A 17,167-nucleotide genomic window follows, 5' to 3' on the forward strand; every position below is an offset into this window, starting at 1 on the left:
TCATGATGGCAGTTGTTCACCCAGTTGTATTCAACCGAACAGTTACAGTGGGTGTTTTGTGTGAGAAATTTCAAGTCAGTCCAACTGTGGACAGGTTTAATAACAGCACCATCATGTAATGTGTTTTTCATAAAAACAATAGCTTGGCCAACCAAGTAGAGGTGCATGTTTTCATTAGTTAGCACAACAAAAATAGGACACTGTAGATGTGTTGGGACTAAAAATACATCTTTCTACTTCAGTATCCCAAGAAGATATGGCGCCACGTCCCAAGAAGATATGGCACATCACACATAACAGTGCAACACAAGGATATTTTTTTGCAGCGAATAGCTATTAAACATAGTCTTTAGGAGCATGCAGAAATAATTGGAAGCAATCATAATTTTATTATACACTAAGGAAACATATAGCATGATCCCTGCTGCGACTTGGAATAGGAAAACCCATTTAAGAAAGTTCACTGAATGCAGTCTTTTGTCCATAACCATTCACATGATAATACCTCTTCCACGCTTATAAGTAAGAACGACAACCGCCTTTATGGCCACGGAACACACTAAAGAGTTAACTTCTGAATTACATTGCATAAGCTTCCTTAGACAATAAGGTGTTTGTGTGTGTGTGTGTGTTGTCCCAGTGCATTGTGGGTGCATCACACTGGGACGGCCACCCTAGTGCATGTTGTGGATGCGTATGTGTCTGCATCTGCCTCTGGAGAGAGATGTGCCTCTTTAGAGCCCAATTTAGCACGCTTCATTCTGTGTTTCTATGCCAACCCCACGAGGTCACCCAATAGAAGAGGTGTGTGAGCAATAGTGGGAGGAGTTTCTAAACATGAGTGCCTTCAATACTAAAATTAAAATATAAGAATTAAACATGTACTTTAATCTTATTTAGGGGGTTAAATTATGTTTCTGTATCCAGGTTAAGTTACTGTATACAGATCGTTATTATTTTGCCTGGAGCAGGTCACACACAATTCACGTGCTTACTCATGCGCACATTCATTATAGGCACATTGTATTTATGAGTTTATTAAGGCCATCATGTTATTTACATGTGATGGGATGCTTAATACTGATCACTAAAATAAATAAAAAAATGAAATTCTTATTAAAAAGTATTTATTTAAATTTCCTTGAGGACACAAAATGTAAAAAAATGTCAACCATGTACTGTATTGTGCAATACAAAAATATATAAATGTGATATACAACTCATATACAAGAGCATATTGATATGAAATGGGGACATCAGACACTTTTTTTACTGCTCAATGACAGATGGATGAAAGCATTACGTCATTTTGGTGCAATAACTCTCGCACTGAGGGCCTCTGCTGGTGAAAAATAATACTGAAATGTGTGCATGACCTCATCGCATTGTGTTAGCAGCCTGTGTTACAGCTAGAGGGCGCTATTTTTTTGTAGTAAGACCGGCAGCAGCAATCACAAACTATGGCGGGTACCCAAATTAAATCAATATAAAGCCAAAAATAACAATAATTGTCGCCCATTAAAAAAGTGAAGGGCGGGGTCAATGGTCTGATTGGACGAACTGCAATGTGAGCCAATAATAATGTATATTGGTCATAAAATGTACAATTCCTTAACATTGAATTACATTTCACAATTAAATTAATGGTGAATTTAATACAATATTTCACAATTTATTTGGCTTTACATTCATTTCATTTTGGTGCAAACAAACACTTCATAAAATGCTGGCGTTTATAAGAGGTAAAATAACACATCACAATAACACAGCCCATTTAAAAATATGTGGCAATATGTGAATTCATGTAAAAACATGACTTAATATAGTGATTAAGGTAAAGAGAAATGATGGAGGTTACAAAGTGATATGGACCTCTCTCTTTATGGAATGAAAGTGCGTCAGATTATATGAGGTTAAAACAGCAGCCACGCACCTTAAACAAGAAGGTTACTGTGTGTTTTAATCACCAATTGTAACGAGTTTTTCCCTAATGCCCCTTTTTCACTGCACATTAGGCTACACGGCTGTGCATGGCTATGTTAGCCACTGATATGTCTATTGGCAAAAGCTGGTACTACTACTACCAGGTACTGCTGCTTGAATATACACAACTGGCAATGATAACATCAACACACGTGCTAACTGGATGCTAACTCCACGGGCACCGCTTTTCTTGCTGCCCTTACCTGGGCTAAGAAATATATAGTATAGACTCTGGTTTGTCATCATTGCTTTGTTTGCAAGTCTGTTCCCACTGCTGCGTTCAATGCAACCTGGTTTTCGCAGATTTCAGCTGTACTATTTTGGAGTAGATGGCCTCAAACTGATACAAGTAGATACAAGCCAGGACTGTTTTTTTAACTTGTTACATTACAAAAGAATGTTGATTTAGTGCAGGGGTGTCCACATACAGTACCAAAAAATGAAAGGATGTCAGGGTGACGTTGATGTTTTATAAGCGGCACATGCAGATATGCTAAATTAAAATTTATTTCTACAAAATAAAAATAGCTGGGTTTTTTAAATATTGAAACTTTCCTAATTATTTCAACGTTCTCCTTAAGTAATCTGTGTCCTTTTTGTAATATTATGACTTTATTCCCCAACCTAATTTTCCAAAAATTACCACTTATTTTTTTTTCTCATAGTTACAACTTTTTAAAAATGTACTTTTTTCTTTAACATTTAAACTTTGTTTTATTGTTTTTCCTCATAGTATTACAAGTTAAATCTTGTAAAACTGCCTTTTTGTCATTGTAGTTTGACTTTATTCTCATAAAATTACAGCGTTTTGTTTTAATTTCTTCCATTTCCAACTACTTTTTCACATGATATTCATGACGTTATTTCATAATATTTTGACTTTATTCCAGTAGCTGTAACTCTTCCCGCAACTTAAGTTTCCCCAAATTACAACATTATTTGTTGTGTTTGTTCATCCATCCATCCATTTTCTATTCCGCTTATCCTATGGTAAGATAGAGCCTATTCCAGCTGTCCTTGGGCGAGAGGCCGGGTTCAACCCGGACTGGTTGCCAGCCAATCGCAGGGCACATATAGACAAACAACCATTCACACTTTGTTTCTCAAAATATTGTTTTTTTTTACTTTATTGGTGTGGAATTCCTGCTGAGTTTTCAATTATTGCTGCTGCAAGCCAATTAAAAAAGCAGCCGAAGGCCTCAAATGGCCCACTTTGGACACCCCTGATTTAAACCCAACAATAGCTTCATGATGAGACTGGTATATTATGATCGATATACTTGATTACATGATAGAGCATTCAGGTTTTCCCATTCAAACACACACACACAGACACACACTGAAAAACCCCTTTAAGGATGCGTTAGACCATGAAGTGCATGTGTCCCTCTGCACCTGTCACGATAACATCCATCCAGATACGCATGGCCTCAGGAGACGGGGCCACCATGTAGTACACTCGATCATGAGTCTTCACACTAAAGGTCAGCGAGGGGTTGGGACTCTTGTGTGGAGAAGGTGATGTTGTTTTAAAGATTGGAGAGAGAGTGAGGAAAGGTGTCAATGATAGTAAAAATAATAATAATAATAAGGCAGAGAAAATGCTTACTTTGTGTGCATTCTTCAAATGGTCATAGTACACCTCCTCTATGGCCTGGAAGTAAATGACTCCTTTCATCTTGGTTTCATGTTTATCTGTGGTTCAAAAGGGCAAAAAAATTTAAAGAGTGTCATCCTCTCTTTTTTAAACGGAGGAGGAGTTACTCACCTGCATAGTATGTGAGCGTCCTGCGATTCTGGTCAAACACGAACCAGCGTTTCTTCCATGTCTTGATTTTGCCCCCCATCTTGACAAGGAAACCTCGACATGTTTTGTCTGTGATGGCCAGATGGAAGCAAGCATCCGGATTGTGTCCCGCTGCCTCAATGTGGTCGTGGAGGTCGAAGTCATCTTTCCTCACAGGCAGGTAGCGTGTCAGGAGTCTGGACTGTGGGCCAAATTTATTAGATCACACATGTGACACTTCATCAAGAATTCCATTAGTAGTCATGTTATTTTAAATAAACAATGCTCAGTTTAGATCTACACTAATTTAATCATATTTTTATTATTGTGGTGGCAGCTTACAGTATTATTTGTACTATTTTATACTATTTTCGACACACGTAGCTCAAAAAGGTTAGAAAAACATGACAAACCTTAGTATGATGCATCCTTTTTTTTTACCCTAAAATGTGCCAATTTTTGATACAGATCTTGTATTGGCTGTCTAGTTGTGTTCAGGTGTACCTAATGTAAGATATACATGTGTCTATGATGGAATACCTGAGATCTTTGTTTCTCCCTGAGCTTCACCTCCCGTTCCACAAGTCTCTGTCTCCTGGTCGTCTCCTCCTGCAGTCGTTTCTCCAGTTCCTCCCTCCTTCTTCGCTCCTCCTCCAGGGCATGCCTGCGTATCTCCATCTCACGTTCCTACATGTGCAACATCAGGTTTCTTAGACTCAGCATCAGACGCAGCACATACTGTACCCTAAAGGCAGCACTTCACATCCTGCTTATGTGCTGAATCTTACTGTGCACATTTGGCGATGAAGTCTTACCCTGTGCTCAAGCAGTCGTAGCTTTTCCACCTGCGCCTCTCGGAGTAAACGCTCCATCTCCTCAAGCTTGGCCATGTTGGACATACTGGCGCTGACAACACAAGAGTTAGATTTGGTTTGGAGGAGACACACACACTTGGTTGTACATACTCGCCATGAGTTCCAACCTGGAGATGTTATCCGGAGAGCATGCGGAGAAGCTGGTCTCCAGACTGTCAGAGCTGTCCACACTAACTGTGTCAGAGGCTTGGCTGTTATCCGGGTAGGACAAAGAGTCGAGGAAAACATTGGGCTCTGACAGCAGTCGGTTACAGAAATCACTTTTTCTCTGTCTGTCGTGCACGGCGTCATTCATGTGAGTGTGGCTGTTGCCTGCTGACAGATGAGAGTTTTAAATGTTGCATCCAGGCAGTTCTGTTGTGCAGCAAAAACATTTCTCAATATATTCAACAATATTTTTGTTCTTCCACATGGATGAGCTATTATTTTAGTTACACCAAACACTAATTGATATCGATATACTGGACTTTTCATACAGTAGTGTATATGTTCATGGTTCCCTCTATGACAGGGGTCTCAAACACGTGGGCCAAATGTGGCCCACAGGACACTAGTTTGAGGCCCCCGCCTTGATATGAAAGTTTAATGTTAGTGCGGCCCGCGCAAGTTTGATATGGATGCTGTATGGTATCATGTACCCAGAAAAAATTATTACGTTTGATTAATGTTCATGTTAAAGGTTAAATAACTGTTAATAGTTATCCTCCCTATCCGTGTGGAAGTGGTAAGTTTTTGGCTATTTAAGTTTAAAGGAAATAACTTTTAAATACCGTTTAGGTCGCTAGTTTGCGTGTCTCAAGACCCTGCAGTTGCGCAATATGTTGTAAATAAAAAGAGTATAAATGTTTTGTCATATCTACAGGGCTCTAATAATGCTTTGTTAATTTTAATCTGAAAAAAATAATTTGTCTACCCACCAACTATATGTGGTTTCTTAAGTTTTTATTATTTGCCGTTTTATTATTACTATTATTATTATATTTATTTATTTATTACTGATTGATTGATTTTCTTTATTCTTGATTTGTTTATTTATTTTTCATTTTATTTTGTGTAGAAAAATAAAAAGTAAGATATTTGAGAACAGTGGAATGTTTTATCAGAGCTTTTATTGTAGAAAATTGGAACCAAAGCGACGTTTTTTAATTTTTTTTGTTTTTAATAAATGCATTTTTTTTTTTTTGTTGGAAAACCTGATGCGGCCCAGTCTCACCCAGACCCGAGCTCCAGTGGCCCCCAAGTAAATTGAGTTTGAGACCCCTGCTCTATGAATTGCATCGCTGCAGTACTCAGCATCCCCAGACCATGATGCCAAAGTCACCATGCTTGGCAATTATGTTGCTACTCACTTGTGTTTCACGGCTAATTTGGGCAATAGTGGCTGTTTGCTGACTTACTTTCAGTGGACTATAAATACTGTATATGCTGCTATACCAGCCGTACACTGACTACTCTTAAGTTATATCTTTGTGGTGTCCTCCCTTTTGTGAGATACTGTTTCAAACCAGCACTGAATACACAATGACTCCACAAATGGGAATTTTAATTTGTACAATATGCAAGCTCCTATGGGAAAAAACCTGCACACAGCCAAGACACAATGAGAAAATTATAATAATGACAATTCCAAATGAATGCCAATTCAATAAATGACATGCATATCTGGATTGTTCCATCAGTGCCGTGTCTGCTGTCCAGAAACCAGGCTATACGCTTGTCCTGTTTATTTGATGCAACAGCATGACTCACTTTTTGGCAGACGGCGAGTGTTCAGGTCTCGAGGGGCGAAGCTGAGGCCTTGTGGGATGACGCTGCCACAGCTGGAGCTTTGAGACAAAGGCAGATGGGCCTGTGGAGTGGGAGGAAAGCAGCAAAGTGCATGCTGGGTCACTTTACTAAGTACAACCAGAAGTGTGGAAAATCTCCCTTTATTGTCAGAAAACCCAATAGTAATTATTCATTCATTTTCTACCGCTTATAGTCAACCTGTCAGGGTGTTGATGTTTTGTAAGCGGCACATGCAGATATGCTAAATTATATTTATTTAAAAAAAAAGCTGTTTTTTTATTTTGAAACTTTCCTGATTATTTCAACGTTCTCCTTAAGTAATCTGTGTCCTTTTTGTAATATTATGACTTTATTCCCCAACCTAATTTTCCAAAAATTACCACTTTTTTTGTTTTTTTCTCATAATATTTATTTATAACTTTTTAAAAATGTACTTTTTTCTTTAATATTTAAACTTTGTTCTATTGTTTTCCTCATAGTATTGTAAGTTAAATCTTTTAAAACTGCTGCCTTTTTGTCATTGTAGTTTGACCTTTTTCTCATAAAACTACAGCGTTTTGTTTCAATTTCTTCCATTTCCAACTACTTTTTTCACATGATATTCAGGACGTTATTTCATAATATTTTGACTTTATTCTAATAGCACTGTAACTCTTCCTGCAACTTAATTTTCCCCGAATTACAACATTATTTTTGTTGTTGTGTTTGTTAATTAATTAATTCATTCATTCATACATTTTCTATACTGCTTTTCCTCACTTGGGTTGCGGGTATGCTGGAGCCTATCCCAGCTGTCTTCGGCCCTGAACTGGTCCCCAGCCAATCACAGGGCACATATAAACAAACAACCATTCACACTCACATTCATACCTATGGACAATTTGGAGTCGCCAATTAACCTAGCATGTTTTTGGAATGTGGGAGGAAACCGGAGTACCCGGAGAAAACATGCAAACTCCACACAGAGATGGCCGAGGGTGGAATAGAACTCGGGTCTCCTAGCTGTGTGGCCTGCGCGCTAACCACTCAACCATATTGGTAATTATCCGGAGTTATAAATTGTATTCGAGCACCTACAGTTTAAGATATAAAGGCTCTATGACCCCTTTCCCTTCAGATGTGAAACACTGCAATGATGAATAAGTAATAAACCCCAATGACCTTTGGTGGAAGGGTGCGTCCCAGAGTTCTTCCATAAAGAGTGACGAGCTGCTCTCTCCTCTTATGAGTTCCGTTGTCACTTGGATGTGCTGAGTTTTCTTTGCCGCTTCTCCTCCTTTCCCTCATGGTTTGTATGTGCTAGAATCAGCACACAAACGTCACAAGAAAATATAAAGTTGTAGAAGACCACAATGCACTCCACTGGACCTGTGCGTCACTATAATAAACCCACCTCTTTGATGGCAGTATTGTTGCTGTTAGCCAAGTTCTGCTTCTCAGACAATTCCGCATACTTTCCTTCCAAAGACGCCAGCTTCTCTCTTTCCTGGAGGCCCATCATGATGGCATCGTCAGGGATTGCAATAAAATCATCAGCATCATCAGCCACTGCTAAATGGTTTACCTTCTGCAGCATGATGAGCAGATTGTTTTTTTCCCTCTGAAAGTTCTCTCTCTCCTGCTGGGACTGCAGAGCAATCTGCGAGGACTGTTTCTTCAGCGTGGTAAGTCTCTCCTGAGAAAAGGAACATTGTTGTTAACTTTGAATAGTATGTGATGGCATGACCTTCAACATATACGGTTGAAACTCATAGAAATAAACATAAAAAAATGCTGTATATTCGATATGTACCTTGCGTGTGATAGCGAGACGTTGACAGTCAGCGATCTCTCTCAGTAAATGACTCTGATTTTCCTTTTCCTCATCTTGGTCAATCTCTTTTTCTAATTTCTGGAACTCCAAATCCTCCAGGCTTTTGGTTTGCTCCTCTGCTTCCTGTAACAGACATGTTTATGCAAATTACAATCCAAAATGTGGATCGCAGACTCCATCAAAATCAGGGAAAATTTCGTGTTCATTGAAACGCACCATAACACACCACGTGATAGCTCTTCTCTTATTGGTCAGCGGAGACGGACTCAGCAGTGTAAACAGGATGTAATTCGCGCCAGTAATCACAACAAAGAATAAACTTGCCATTTTGGAACAACTGGTAAGTGTACTTTTTCACTTATGTGTTACAATTACGTTTATTAAACACTGTTACAGTTTACAGAGCAATTAAATATCAATAAAATTGATATTAGTATCAGCTCGACACTTACTCAGTCATTCTGTATTATTCATACTGTATTGTCTCTAGAGCTGCATTCAAGGGCATATAGATGATTATCCAATTACCGTAATCAATTATTTTTTTTAATTACGTAAAGTTCAGCCTCTGAAATGTAAATATATTTTGTAAATGCCTTAGAAACTGCAACATATCCAAACCGTGGTTGGTTTTTAGTGATTGGGTCTATCTAAGGCCTAATTAGTCGATTAATCAAAACAACATGTTTCAGATTAATTGATTAGGGAAATACTGGTTAGTTGCAGTGTTAATTGTTACAGTGTTGATATTGTTATATTTATATGCAGTATTGTTACTGTTTACAAACCAGGTATAAGTCCCTGGACAAAGGATTTGAATGACAACTATGTGTAGTTTTTGATGTTGACACATTTCATGTATTGTATTCTGTATTGCCTTGGTATCACATACGTAGATACAAACATTGGCTTTATATATACGTATATATATATATATATATATATATTTTTTTTTTACCTGTGCCTTCTCAGTGTGGCTAACTTTCTCGGAACTATGAATCTTTTCCCTAAGTTGGTCCAGAAGCTCCTTTTCTTTTTGTAGCTGGGTCATCTCTGACTCCTGCTCTCCTTCCAGCAAAGCACACTCCACCTCCATCTGTAGGAACAAAAAATACATCCCTTATCTCTCTGGACACATGCTCTGGACACTTCATTAGGTACCCCTGCACAAGTGATGCAAGCGATGTATCACAGTTTTTCTCTATTGATTTGGCTCAGTGCCCCAAATGCAAGAACCGCAAGTCAAAATGTTTTTGGGGTTGGGTGTGTTTCTCTTTGCAGCCATGGCATGCAGTACCTCTCTTACTGACTCCTCCATCTGGTTATCCAGGTCTTTAATCTTCTGCTCCAGCTCTTCAATGTTGTTCACAACCTGGATCCTCTCTTCTTCAATATGCGTTACTTCCTGTTTCAGCTGCGCACTCTCCAACACCTGCAAACCATATAAGGAAGGTACGTAGTTTAAATACTCACACACAGACCCACAACAGACATCTCATATGGATGTTTATGATGTGAACTTAGAAATCCCCATTGTAACAATTTTACAACAAGGGGGGGAATAAAGGCATAGCTTCTTGCATTAAGTGTGATGTCAAACATATAGACAGGCTTGTACTTTAGAGAATAACAGCAGCAGCTGTTTTAACTTCCCAGCACTTGGATCATTGACAGCGACAGGATTTGTTTTTGACTTGGTGTAATGGAACGCTCCAACAAGTTATCCAAAATCTACTAACAATCATTACTGTACAGTTCATTATGTGTTGTTATTCTTCTAAACAAACCGACTATGCTTGTTTTAGTAGAACATAAAAAAGCAGGTATCCACAACTCATATTTTGTATTTCAGAATGTAGAAAAGTTCTCTTTGTGAATTATTCCTAAGTTTTTAAGATGTAATCAATAGTCTCATTTTTTTGTACAAAGTTCTAAACATCTGGAAAAACGTCTCCGCCATGTGTATACACCAGATTTCTTCCATTCACTCTCACACACACACACACTGATACACACAAATGCACACATAATAATTCTCAGTGGGATAGAGTCATTTCCTGCCCCCCCCCCACACCACCCCGCCCCCTCCCCTTTCTTGTGGAGTTGAATGGTTGAGTGCTGAAGCACAACTAGGTCTTCTTCATTAAAACCAGACACACCATTGGGCTGTAACAGTTTTAGAGTGGAAAAAGGCTTCACTTTTACACAGACAGTAACTCGAGTGCTGAGACTGTGGCGGAGAAGCCGACCCCGGCAGCTGAAATCGCACAATTTGATACATTTACTCTGTGCTCTGAGCAAAAACCATAACCACGCTTCATGAAGGAATAAATATGATAATTGTAGTATCAAGGCTCTAATGGACATTTACGAAATGTGATGCCCCTATCAAAACAAACCTATCAAACGGGAAGGAATAAAATAAGACAAACTTGCGACAAGGTGTGTGTGTGGGGGGTCATGTGCAAGACATCCACACTGCATATGTTTCCACTTTACAGCAATCAACACAAGTCCAGTTACAACCAAATATTTACTATATAATGTCTTTTAAAACCCCTCAAGACTGATTGGTTGTGCCTTAAAAGGTGATGAGGAGGAAAAAAAAGAAATAATTGGCTACGATTGTACAAAAGATAAACAAACAAAGATAAACAAGCTCTCAGCAATGTGATAAAGTGCATTCCACATGAGGGGTGCGTCCCATTGGCTTTCATTATTATAGCTTGGCATGAAGAAGACCAAGTCAGAGGAGATAAAATTGGGTTTAAGTGCTTTTTTTGTTTCATGTGAGTCCTTATTTAAGTAAAAAGGGATTTCCAGCAGTTTTCCAGATGGGGCTTTTATAATGTACTACTTGTGTTTTGACAAAAATAGCTTTGTTTCAGTAAGAAACATGGCAAGGAACCCTGGTGGAGCGTATACTGGAGATGTCAGTCATTTCTATCCAGCAGGTAACATGCAGTGGAAAAGACACATAAGATAGCAAATCAAATAACCTTAGATCTCTGGTGGCTGGAGGGTGACGGCACGCTGCTGTTCAAGCTCAGAGATGGCGAATGGACCTCTCTGTAGCTGTTCTGCTGTTGACTGCCGACTTGCTGCTCGTCACTGAGAAGCAAATCTCGGCCCTTGATGCCAAAGCAGCTTTCTGGAGCAATGCTGCTAGGTGAGTCGGAGAAAACAGACTCATCGTCTGACACCTGCAGCTTCTCCAGCTCTTTATTGATCTTCTGCAGGTCTGAAACTGCTGAACCTTCAGGCTCCACATGTGCGAACTCAGTGCACAGGTTCATGATGGTCTCCAGACGCTGACTCTCCTGTAGACAAGGGTTTGTGGACCACAGTCTTTTGTGGGGGTTCCAAGATGATGCATAGCGTCAAAAAGTAACTCACCAGTTTCTGCACTTTCTGCTCCCTGAGTCTCTCATCTCTCTGGTGCTGGTGATAGTCTCGCAATTCCTCTTTGCCATTCAGCGAGCTGATACTTCCCACCCGTTGCCCTGGAGTCAGCCCTCCCTTCCCAAATGATAACCTCCGCTCTGCAAAGCTCACATCTAAGTTTGGTCCATCTATCTCAACACCTAAAGAACTCAAGGAGGCCATGCTGGCTCTCCTGGGAGTATTGGGCATGCTTGCTGGTACTGTCACATCTGGTGGTTGCTCAAGGGAGGAGAGACTGCGTCGGGCCATGTTCGAACGCCCTCCTCTGTGTAGATGAGGCGGCAGGGATAAAATTGGAGGATCTATGGGATTGTGGAGGCGTGGTAGGGAACGACTGTGCATGCCAAGACTGTTGAGGGAACCTGTTGAGTATTTCCTCTGCCTGGAATCACTCACAGCTTTTCCTTGTGAGTATAGTCTGCGGCCCATTCGAGGACTTGAAGGGACACTAGCTGTGCCGCTCTTGACCCTTGGAGAACGAGGTAGTGGTTCTCCATAAGAGGAAAGGGGAGAACTTCCATCTGTGGGGAGGAGCAGGCTATCTTGTGACTGGTGGCGAGGAGTGGAGTGACGTAGAAAACCATTGGAGTTTAACTGGCGCTCACTCTGGCGAGGTGATGGGGGAACGCTGCTGCTGGTCATGTAAGAGAAGGTTCTAGAAGAAGATGGCTGGTGCTCCGTGTTGCTGAGGATGGATATCGGCCGTTTGGACTGGGGTCCACCAGGGGAAGGCATGTTGAAATACTTGCGGTTGCACTCAGCTGCCCTCAGACTGGCCTCCAGGGCACTCTTCCTACGCTGCAGCGTCTCCATCAGCTCCTGAAGCTCCGCCTTAGAGCGGGACCCCCTGAGCAAGGTCCCAGCTACTGAGCCACTGCCGCTAGGCTCCATCTTCACACAGTCTGTAGATGGGAGCGAGTTAACAGAGCATATAATCCTGACACTTTTTTGGGTCATGCCATCAAGTGGAGCTGCTTTAATAAGCTGAACTATCAGCCATGTGCTGAGTAAGTGGGGGAAAACCAGTGAAGAATGTGCGCTCATACACTTTCAAGCCCAATACAAACATTGCCCCTATTGGTTGCCAAGTGTCTTCTAAAAAGGGAAGAAGCCACAATGCATCATGGGAACAGCGACCAGCTCATGCATAAATACGCTATATGGGCATGTAGACTGGAGCACATTGACATAAACTACTGACTCTGACCAAGACAAAAAACTAGGCCTGATTGGGACACATAATTGTACCATTACATTTTGGGCACTCTGTACAAGAGGATTCTATCTAGTCCTGTCTATCTATGACTGGTCTTTGGCGCATCTAGGATGAACTGGCTAATCGACTGAGAGGCAAAACATCATCTAAGACAACCAGTTACGATTGGTTTAGTACCAAGAGAATACAATGACTTGCATGACAATGCTCACACACACGGGTAATTGGCTGGTTACTTTGTGCCAATCCAACATTTATGCAATGGGAAGGCATGACACACGCATGGAAAATGGCTCTTACCTGAGCCGAAACCCAGTGTGCTCACAGTTGCCCTTTGAGGAAGCATCCTGCTTCTTGACTTTGTCCTTCAATTCCGTCGGAATCAGGATTCAAATGTGATTTGCTGCCAAAGAGGAAAACAGAATGATTTCACTTGCAGACTGGCAACAGGACTGTGTGAGGAAATATGTTGTGTGGATGCAAATGGATGAACATTCAAGAACAGAACATGTAATTAGCTTCAAACAATACAGAGGAACCTGCATTACTGCTGCTATTCCATGCACATTCAAATTTCGGCTTCATTGAATAATATATATACTACATTAAAGTGATTTCATAAGTCTACTTTTTCTGACACGCACATTCACAGAAAAAGAAGAGATGGTTGATGTGAGACTTTTGTGGTCCTGCTGTCTGGAGAGCGAGCCTACAGGAAGTAGGGTATCCTTTTACACACTCACACAATCAATCAGCATGAGTTCATTCTTAAGACCCCCCCTCCCTCCCAAAAGAGAGGTGGGCCTCATGTCAGGAGTGAGCGATTTTACTGCATCACCCAGACTACAAGCCGGCAGGGTAATGCAGAGAGTCAACAAACAAGACGATGTAAACAGTGTGCTCAATGCAACTTCATTAAATGTGTGCAGCGGCATGAGGATTTTATGCATCGGGTTCAAACTCTAGTTAAAAAACATTGGTTTCCAACTTCATTCTAACTATTATCAAATGTCAAACAGCACTTTAAAGACTATGCCAATAGCCAACGAATGGAACAAAACTCCATACACGTCCATACACACCATAAATACATACTGTATTTGCATACATACTGTACACAGGCTAGTGTTACTTCCCAGCAGTGTTAAGTCAAAGAAAACAAAAAAACAACAATAATTTGCAAGTGAAAGTTCATATTCACCACAACCTGGACGTGCATCTCTGTGAGCATCTCTCCGTCTTCCATTTACATGGGTGACCCGACTTTCCACAATAAAAGCTCCCCTCCTCACCTTAGTTGTGTGTTGCATCGTCAGAGCTGCTGTCCCTGCTGGTTTGGATGTGAAATCCTCTTGTCCCTGCACGGACGACGGAGCAGAGTAAAAAACCCAAAGTCCTTCTGTGACAAAGGATCAGACAGGAGACCCTTCCCACCTCCCCGGAGAGGGGAGGGAGGGAGAGAGGGAGAAGAGCAGCCTGATGAATGTTACTTTGCTGAATCTGGTAGCACTGTTGCCCCTGTTGGTGGTTTGAGGTACTGCACAGAAATAAGCATTTTATGAAATCAGCAGGTTAAAAGTACCTGGAAATATACCAACATCAACAAACTATAGAAATGAAAAATAGATAACTTTTTGGATGCAACCCTAGGGTTTAGTTCTTGGCACTTCTTTTTTTTGGCTCCCAGAAATACAGTAGAAGCAAAAAATGCAGAATACTCCAGATACATGAAACCTGTACTTCTCTGTAAAACAAGACCGATCCACAGTATACATTTAGGTAGTAAAATATCTTGAGTTTTTGGTTTGTTGTTTTTCTGCGGTATGTGGAGGCGGGGGTGGCCTCTTTGGCTGCTTTATAAAGAGAGAGAAAACTTCTCTCCCCCTCATGACGTCCAACCACACAGATGGGGAGCAGAACCACTTAAAATGTACTTTGCTTGTGGTGTAAATATATTCATTTGTGATTAAATTTATAGCAAGTATTGTTGGATACAGGTCAGGTAGATACAAAGATGCAGGAAAAGCTTACATAAGGAAAATCCCCCAATCCTCCCGGAACTAAAACTTCAATGACATCATGGGCAGGGGGGTTGTGTCGAGCCTGGACAAGATGATTACTTCCAGACTCAGACCTTGGATCTTTGACATGAATACACACACACACACACACACCTTCACATCTTGTGAATTGCAGAGGATGCATTTTTCAATGGGGTGGAACTTTTAAGAAGACATTTTGGTTATGACATGCACCTACACAAAGTTGATAACACTCGGGGGTGGACCGTATTTGTTTGTATAAGCTAAGTGTTCTACTACTAAATCGCTGCACACAGAAGGGTGACAATTGGTCTACAGAAGAACCCCTGCTGTGTTGCATGTGATATTATTAACCTGACAAATACACCCCATGTTGGCGCTGTTTTTAAAGGAGACCTATTATACCTTTTTCCACTTTTCTGACCTATAAATTTAGTTAAAATGTTGCATGAGGTTTGTGCATTTGAACGTTAGCCGTGAAAGAAGTTTGGGATGGCTTTGAATGCTTGGTTTCAGACCTTTTTTCTAACACTGGCTCCTTGTGATGTCACAATGAGCCTGGTTTCCTTATATGGGCATGCACAGTAAGCCAGATACGCTCGAGGACTGCCCTCCCCACAGGTCTGCTTTGCTGTTTACGGTTGTTAGCTATGGCTCCCAGCAAATCTTTGTACACAGCAGAGTGGGCGTGCTTGGGGGCAGGCTGTGGGTGGAATAAATTAAAACAGACTGTTTGGGAAATCTAAGGAAATACAGCTGGAATTGATTCTGGAAGATCTAGAAAGTTTTCTGTGCAGGTTATTGTGTGTGGTTGCTCTATAGGAGTCCACAACTCAATACAAAGTGCTGATAAATGAGCATTATAGTTCCCCTTTAAACTCCAAAGTTCAACCATATATAGTAGGACGGATTGACTTGAAATTTCTCACACAGCTCAATGCACTCTTCAAAACACTCACTCTAACTTAAGGGTGTTTAGCTAAATTACCGCAAATTTTGGTGCACACATTTTAGGTACTGACAAACCAAATATCTGTAAAATTTGAGCAAAAGTGTCCTTGCTGGGACACTCATTGGCCATAAGTCACTGATGGTTTGTCTAATCTGTGCTACATGTACACTAGCATCGTCTTCCAAAGCATATGGAGTCATATGCTCATAAGGGGCACCACAATTATATATGGACCCTCAAGTGTGCAGAACTGAAAAAAGTCAGACATGACACCCCCTCAAAACCTTTTTTATTGGAAATGGTCACATGTTTAAATTATGTTCTGGAGCTTCAGTTGTTTTGCACTCTTAATAGAATCACCCACCAAACATATTTTTTTACAATTTGAGGGCTATAAAATAACAGTTATGGGACTCATCAGGGCCTCATTTAACAATGTCACCTTTTTGCCTATACACAGATGTGCTTGCCACAAAGCACTGGAATGTTACACCTCCTCCAGACTGGGGGAAGATTGGCTACCAAGCGGCAAGTGATTATGCATTGGTTTAAGTCTAACCATATGCCCCAGTGATTCCAATTCAGAGCAGACGGCAAGAAAAAAGTGAATGGAGAAAAAAATGGGGTGTATTTCTGGGAAGCCTTATGAAAATGATTGGTCTTTATTTAGTGTCTGACATATTATTTACATCTGCTGCAAAATTCTCAGGGTGAGTATTGACAAACTGCTGACAAGCGTTTGGTCCCTCTTCTGGTTTTTCTTCTTCTTTCCTTGAATCGTCCGCATTATAATCGTCTGTTACATTTCTGCCGGGTGGTCCATCCAACACCACGGGTTGTAGGTTCAATCCTCTGCAGTCAACAGCCTGTTGCCTGATGATGTATGAAGCTGTGATGTTTGGATCTTTATGTAGGCGAACCTCAATGAGTCCTGCACCATTGTGTCTGTGTGTAGTCGACTGTACCCCTGCAGGAAGAGGGGAATGGAAAAGAGAGCGCGGGATGAAATGTATATATATTTATATTTACATATAATTATGTAATTATTTTATATATTTATATATATACTGACATGACAGTCAATAGAAATAGGATGTAGGAGGGTTGTAATTCTACCTTGTGGATTTATTGTTGGTAGTTGAGATAATGATGAGTTGTCATGTTGTCACGGTTCATTGCACATGGGTTGGACCAAATGCACATTTCGCAATACTCAGTGGGTGTCTGCATAATTTGAGGATTGGTTTTGGAAGCCTATATACAGTAAA

General features: G+C 40.6%; 1 protein-coding gene and 1 long non-coding RNA gene across 4 annotated transcripts; one reads left to right on the plus strand and one right to left on the minus strand.

Moving 5' to 3' along the window:
* Positions 1-1,139: 1,139 nt before the first annotated feature.
* On the minus strand, positions 1,140-14,359 carry phldb2a (pleckstrin homology-like domain, family B, member 2a). Of its 3 annotated transcripts, XM_058086730.1 has the most exons (18): positions 14,198-14,359; positions 13,206-13,308; positions 12,295-12,591; positions 11,642-12,210; positions 11,245-11,565; positions 9,543-9,677; positions 9,204-9,341; positions 8,225-8,368; positions 7,997-8,107; positions 7,826-7,918; positions 7,594-7,731; positions 6,394-6,493; positions 4,752-4,959; positions 4,585-4,675; positions 4,310-4,456; positions 3,752-3,971; positions 3,593-3,678; positions 1,140-3,487 (listed from the first exon to the last, which is right to left on the minus strand). In XM_058086730.1, exons 2-18 carry the CDS (start codon positions 13,249-13,251, stop codon positions 3,347-3,349), a joined length of 2,985 nt encoding a protein of 994 aa, XP_057942713.1. In that variant the 5' UTR covers positions 13,252-13,308; positions 14,198-14,359; the 3' UTR covers positions 1,140-3,346. The 3 variants fall into 3 exon arrangements, with proteins under 3 accessions (XP_057942713.1, XP_057942712.1, XP_057942711.1); XM_058086729.1 differs by having other exon boundaries at positions 4,752-4,956; positions 11,642-12,591; XM_058086728.1 differs by having other exon boundaries at positions 11,642-12,591.
* Positions 8,087-16,773, plus strand: LOC131138101 (uncharacterized). The gene is made up of 4 exons (XR_009132039.1): positions 8,087-8,585; positions 9,576-9,697; positions 13,558-13,623; positions 13,700-16,773. It is a non-coding gene; the product is annotated as an uncharacterized LOC131138101 (long non-coding RNA).
* The last annotated feature ends 394 nt before the right edge of the window (positions 16,774-17,167 follow it).

The sequence above is a fragment of the Doryrhamphus excisus genome, chromosome 11, assembly GCF_030265055.1.
Source record: "Doryrhamphus excisus isolate RoL2022-K1 chromosome 11, RoL_Dexc_1.0, whole genome shotgun sequence".
Lineage (NCBI taxonomy): Eukaryota > Metazoa > Chordata > Actinopteri > Syngnathiformes > Syngnathidae > Doryrhamphus > Doryrhamphus excisus.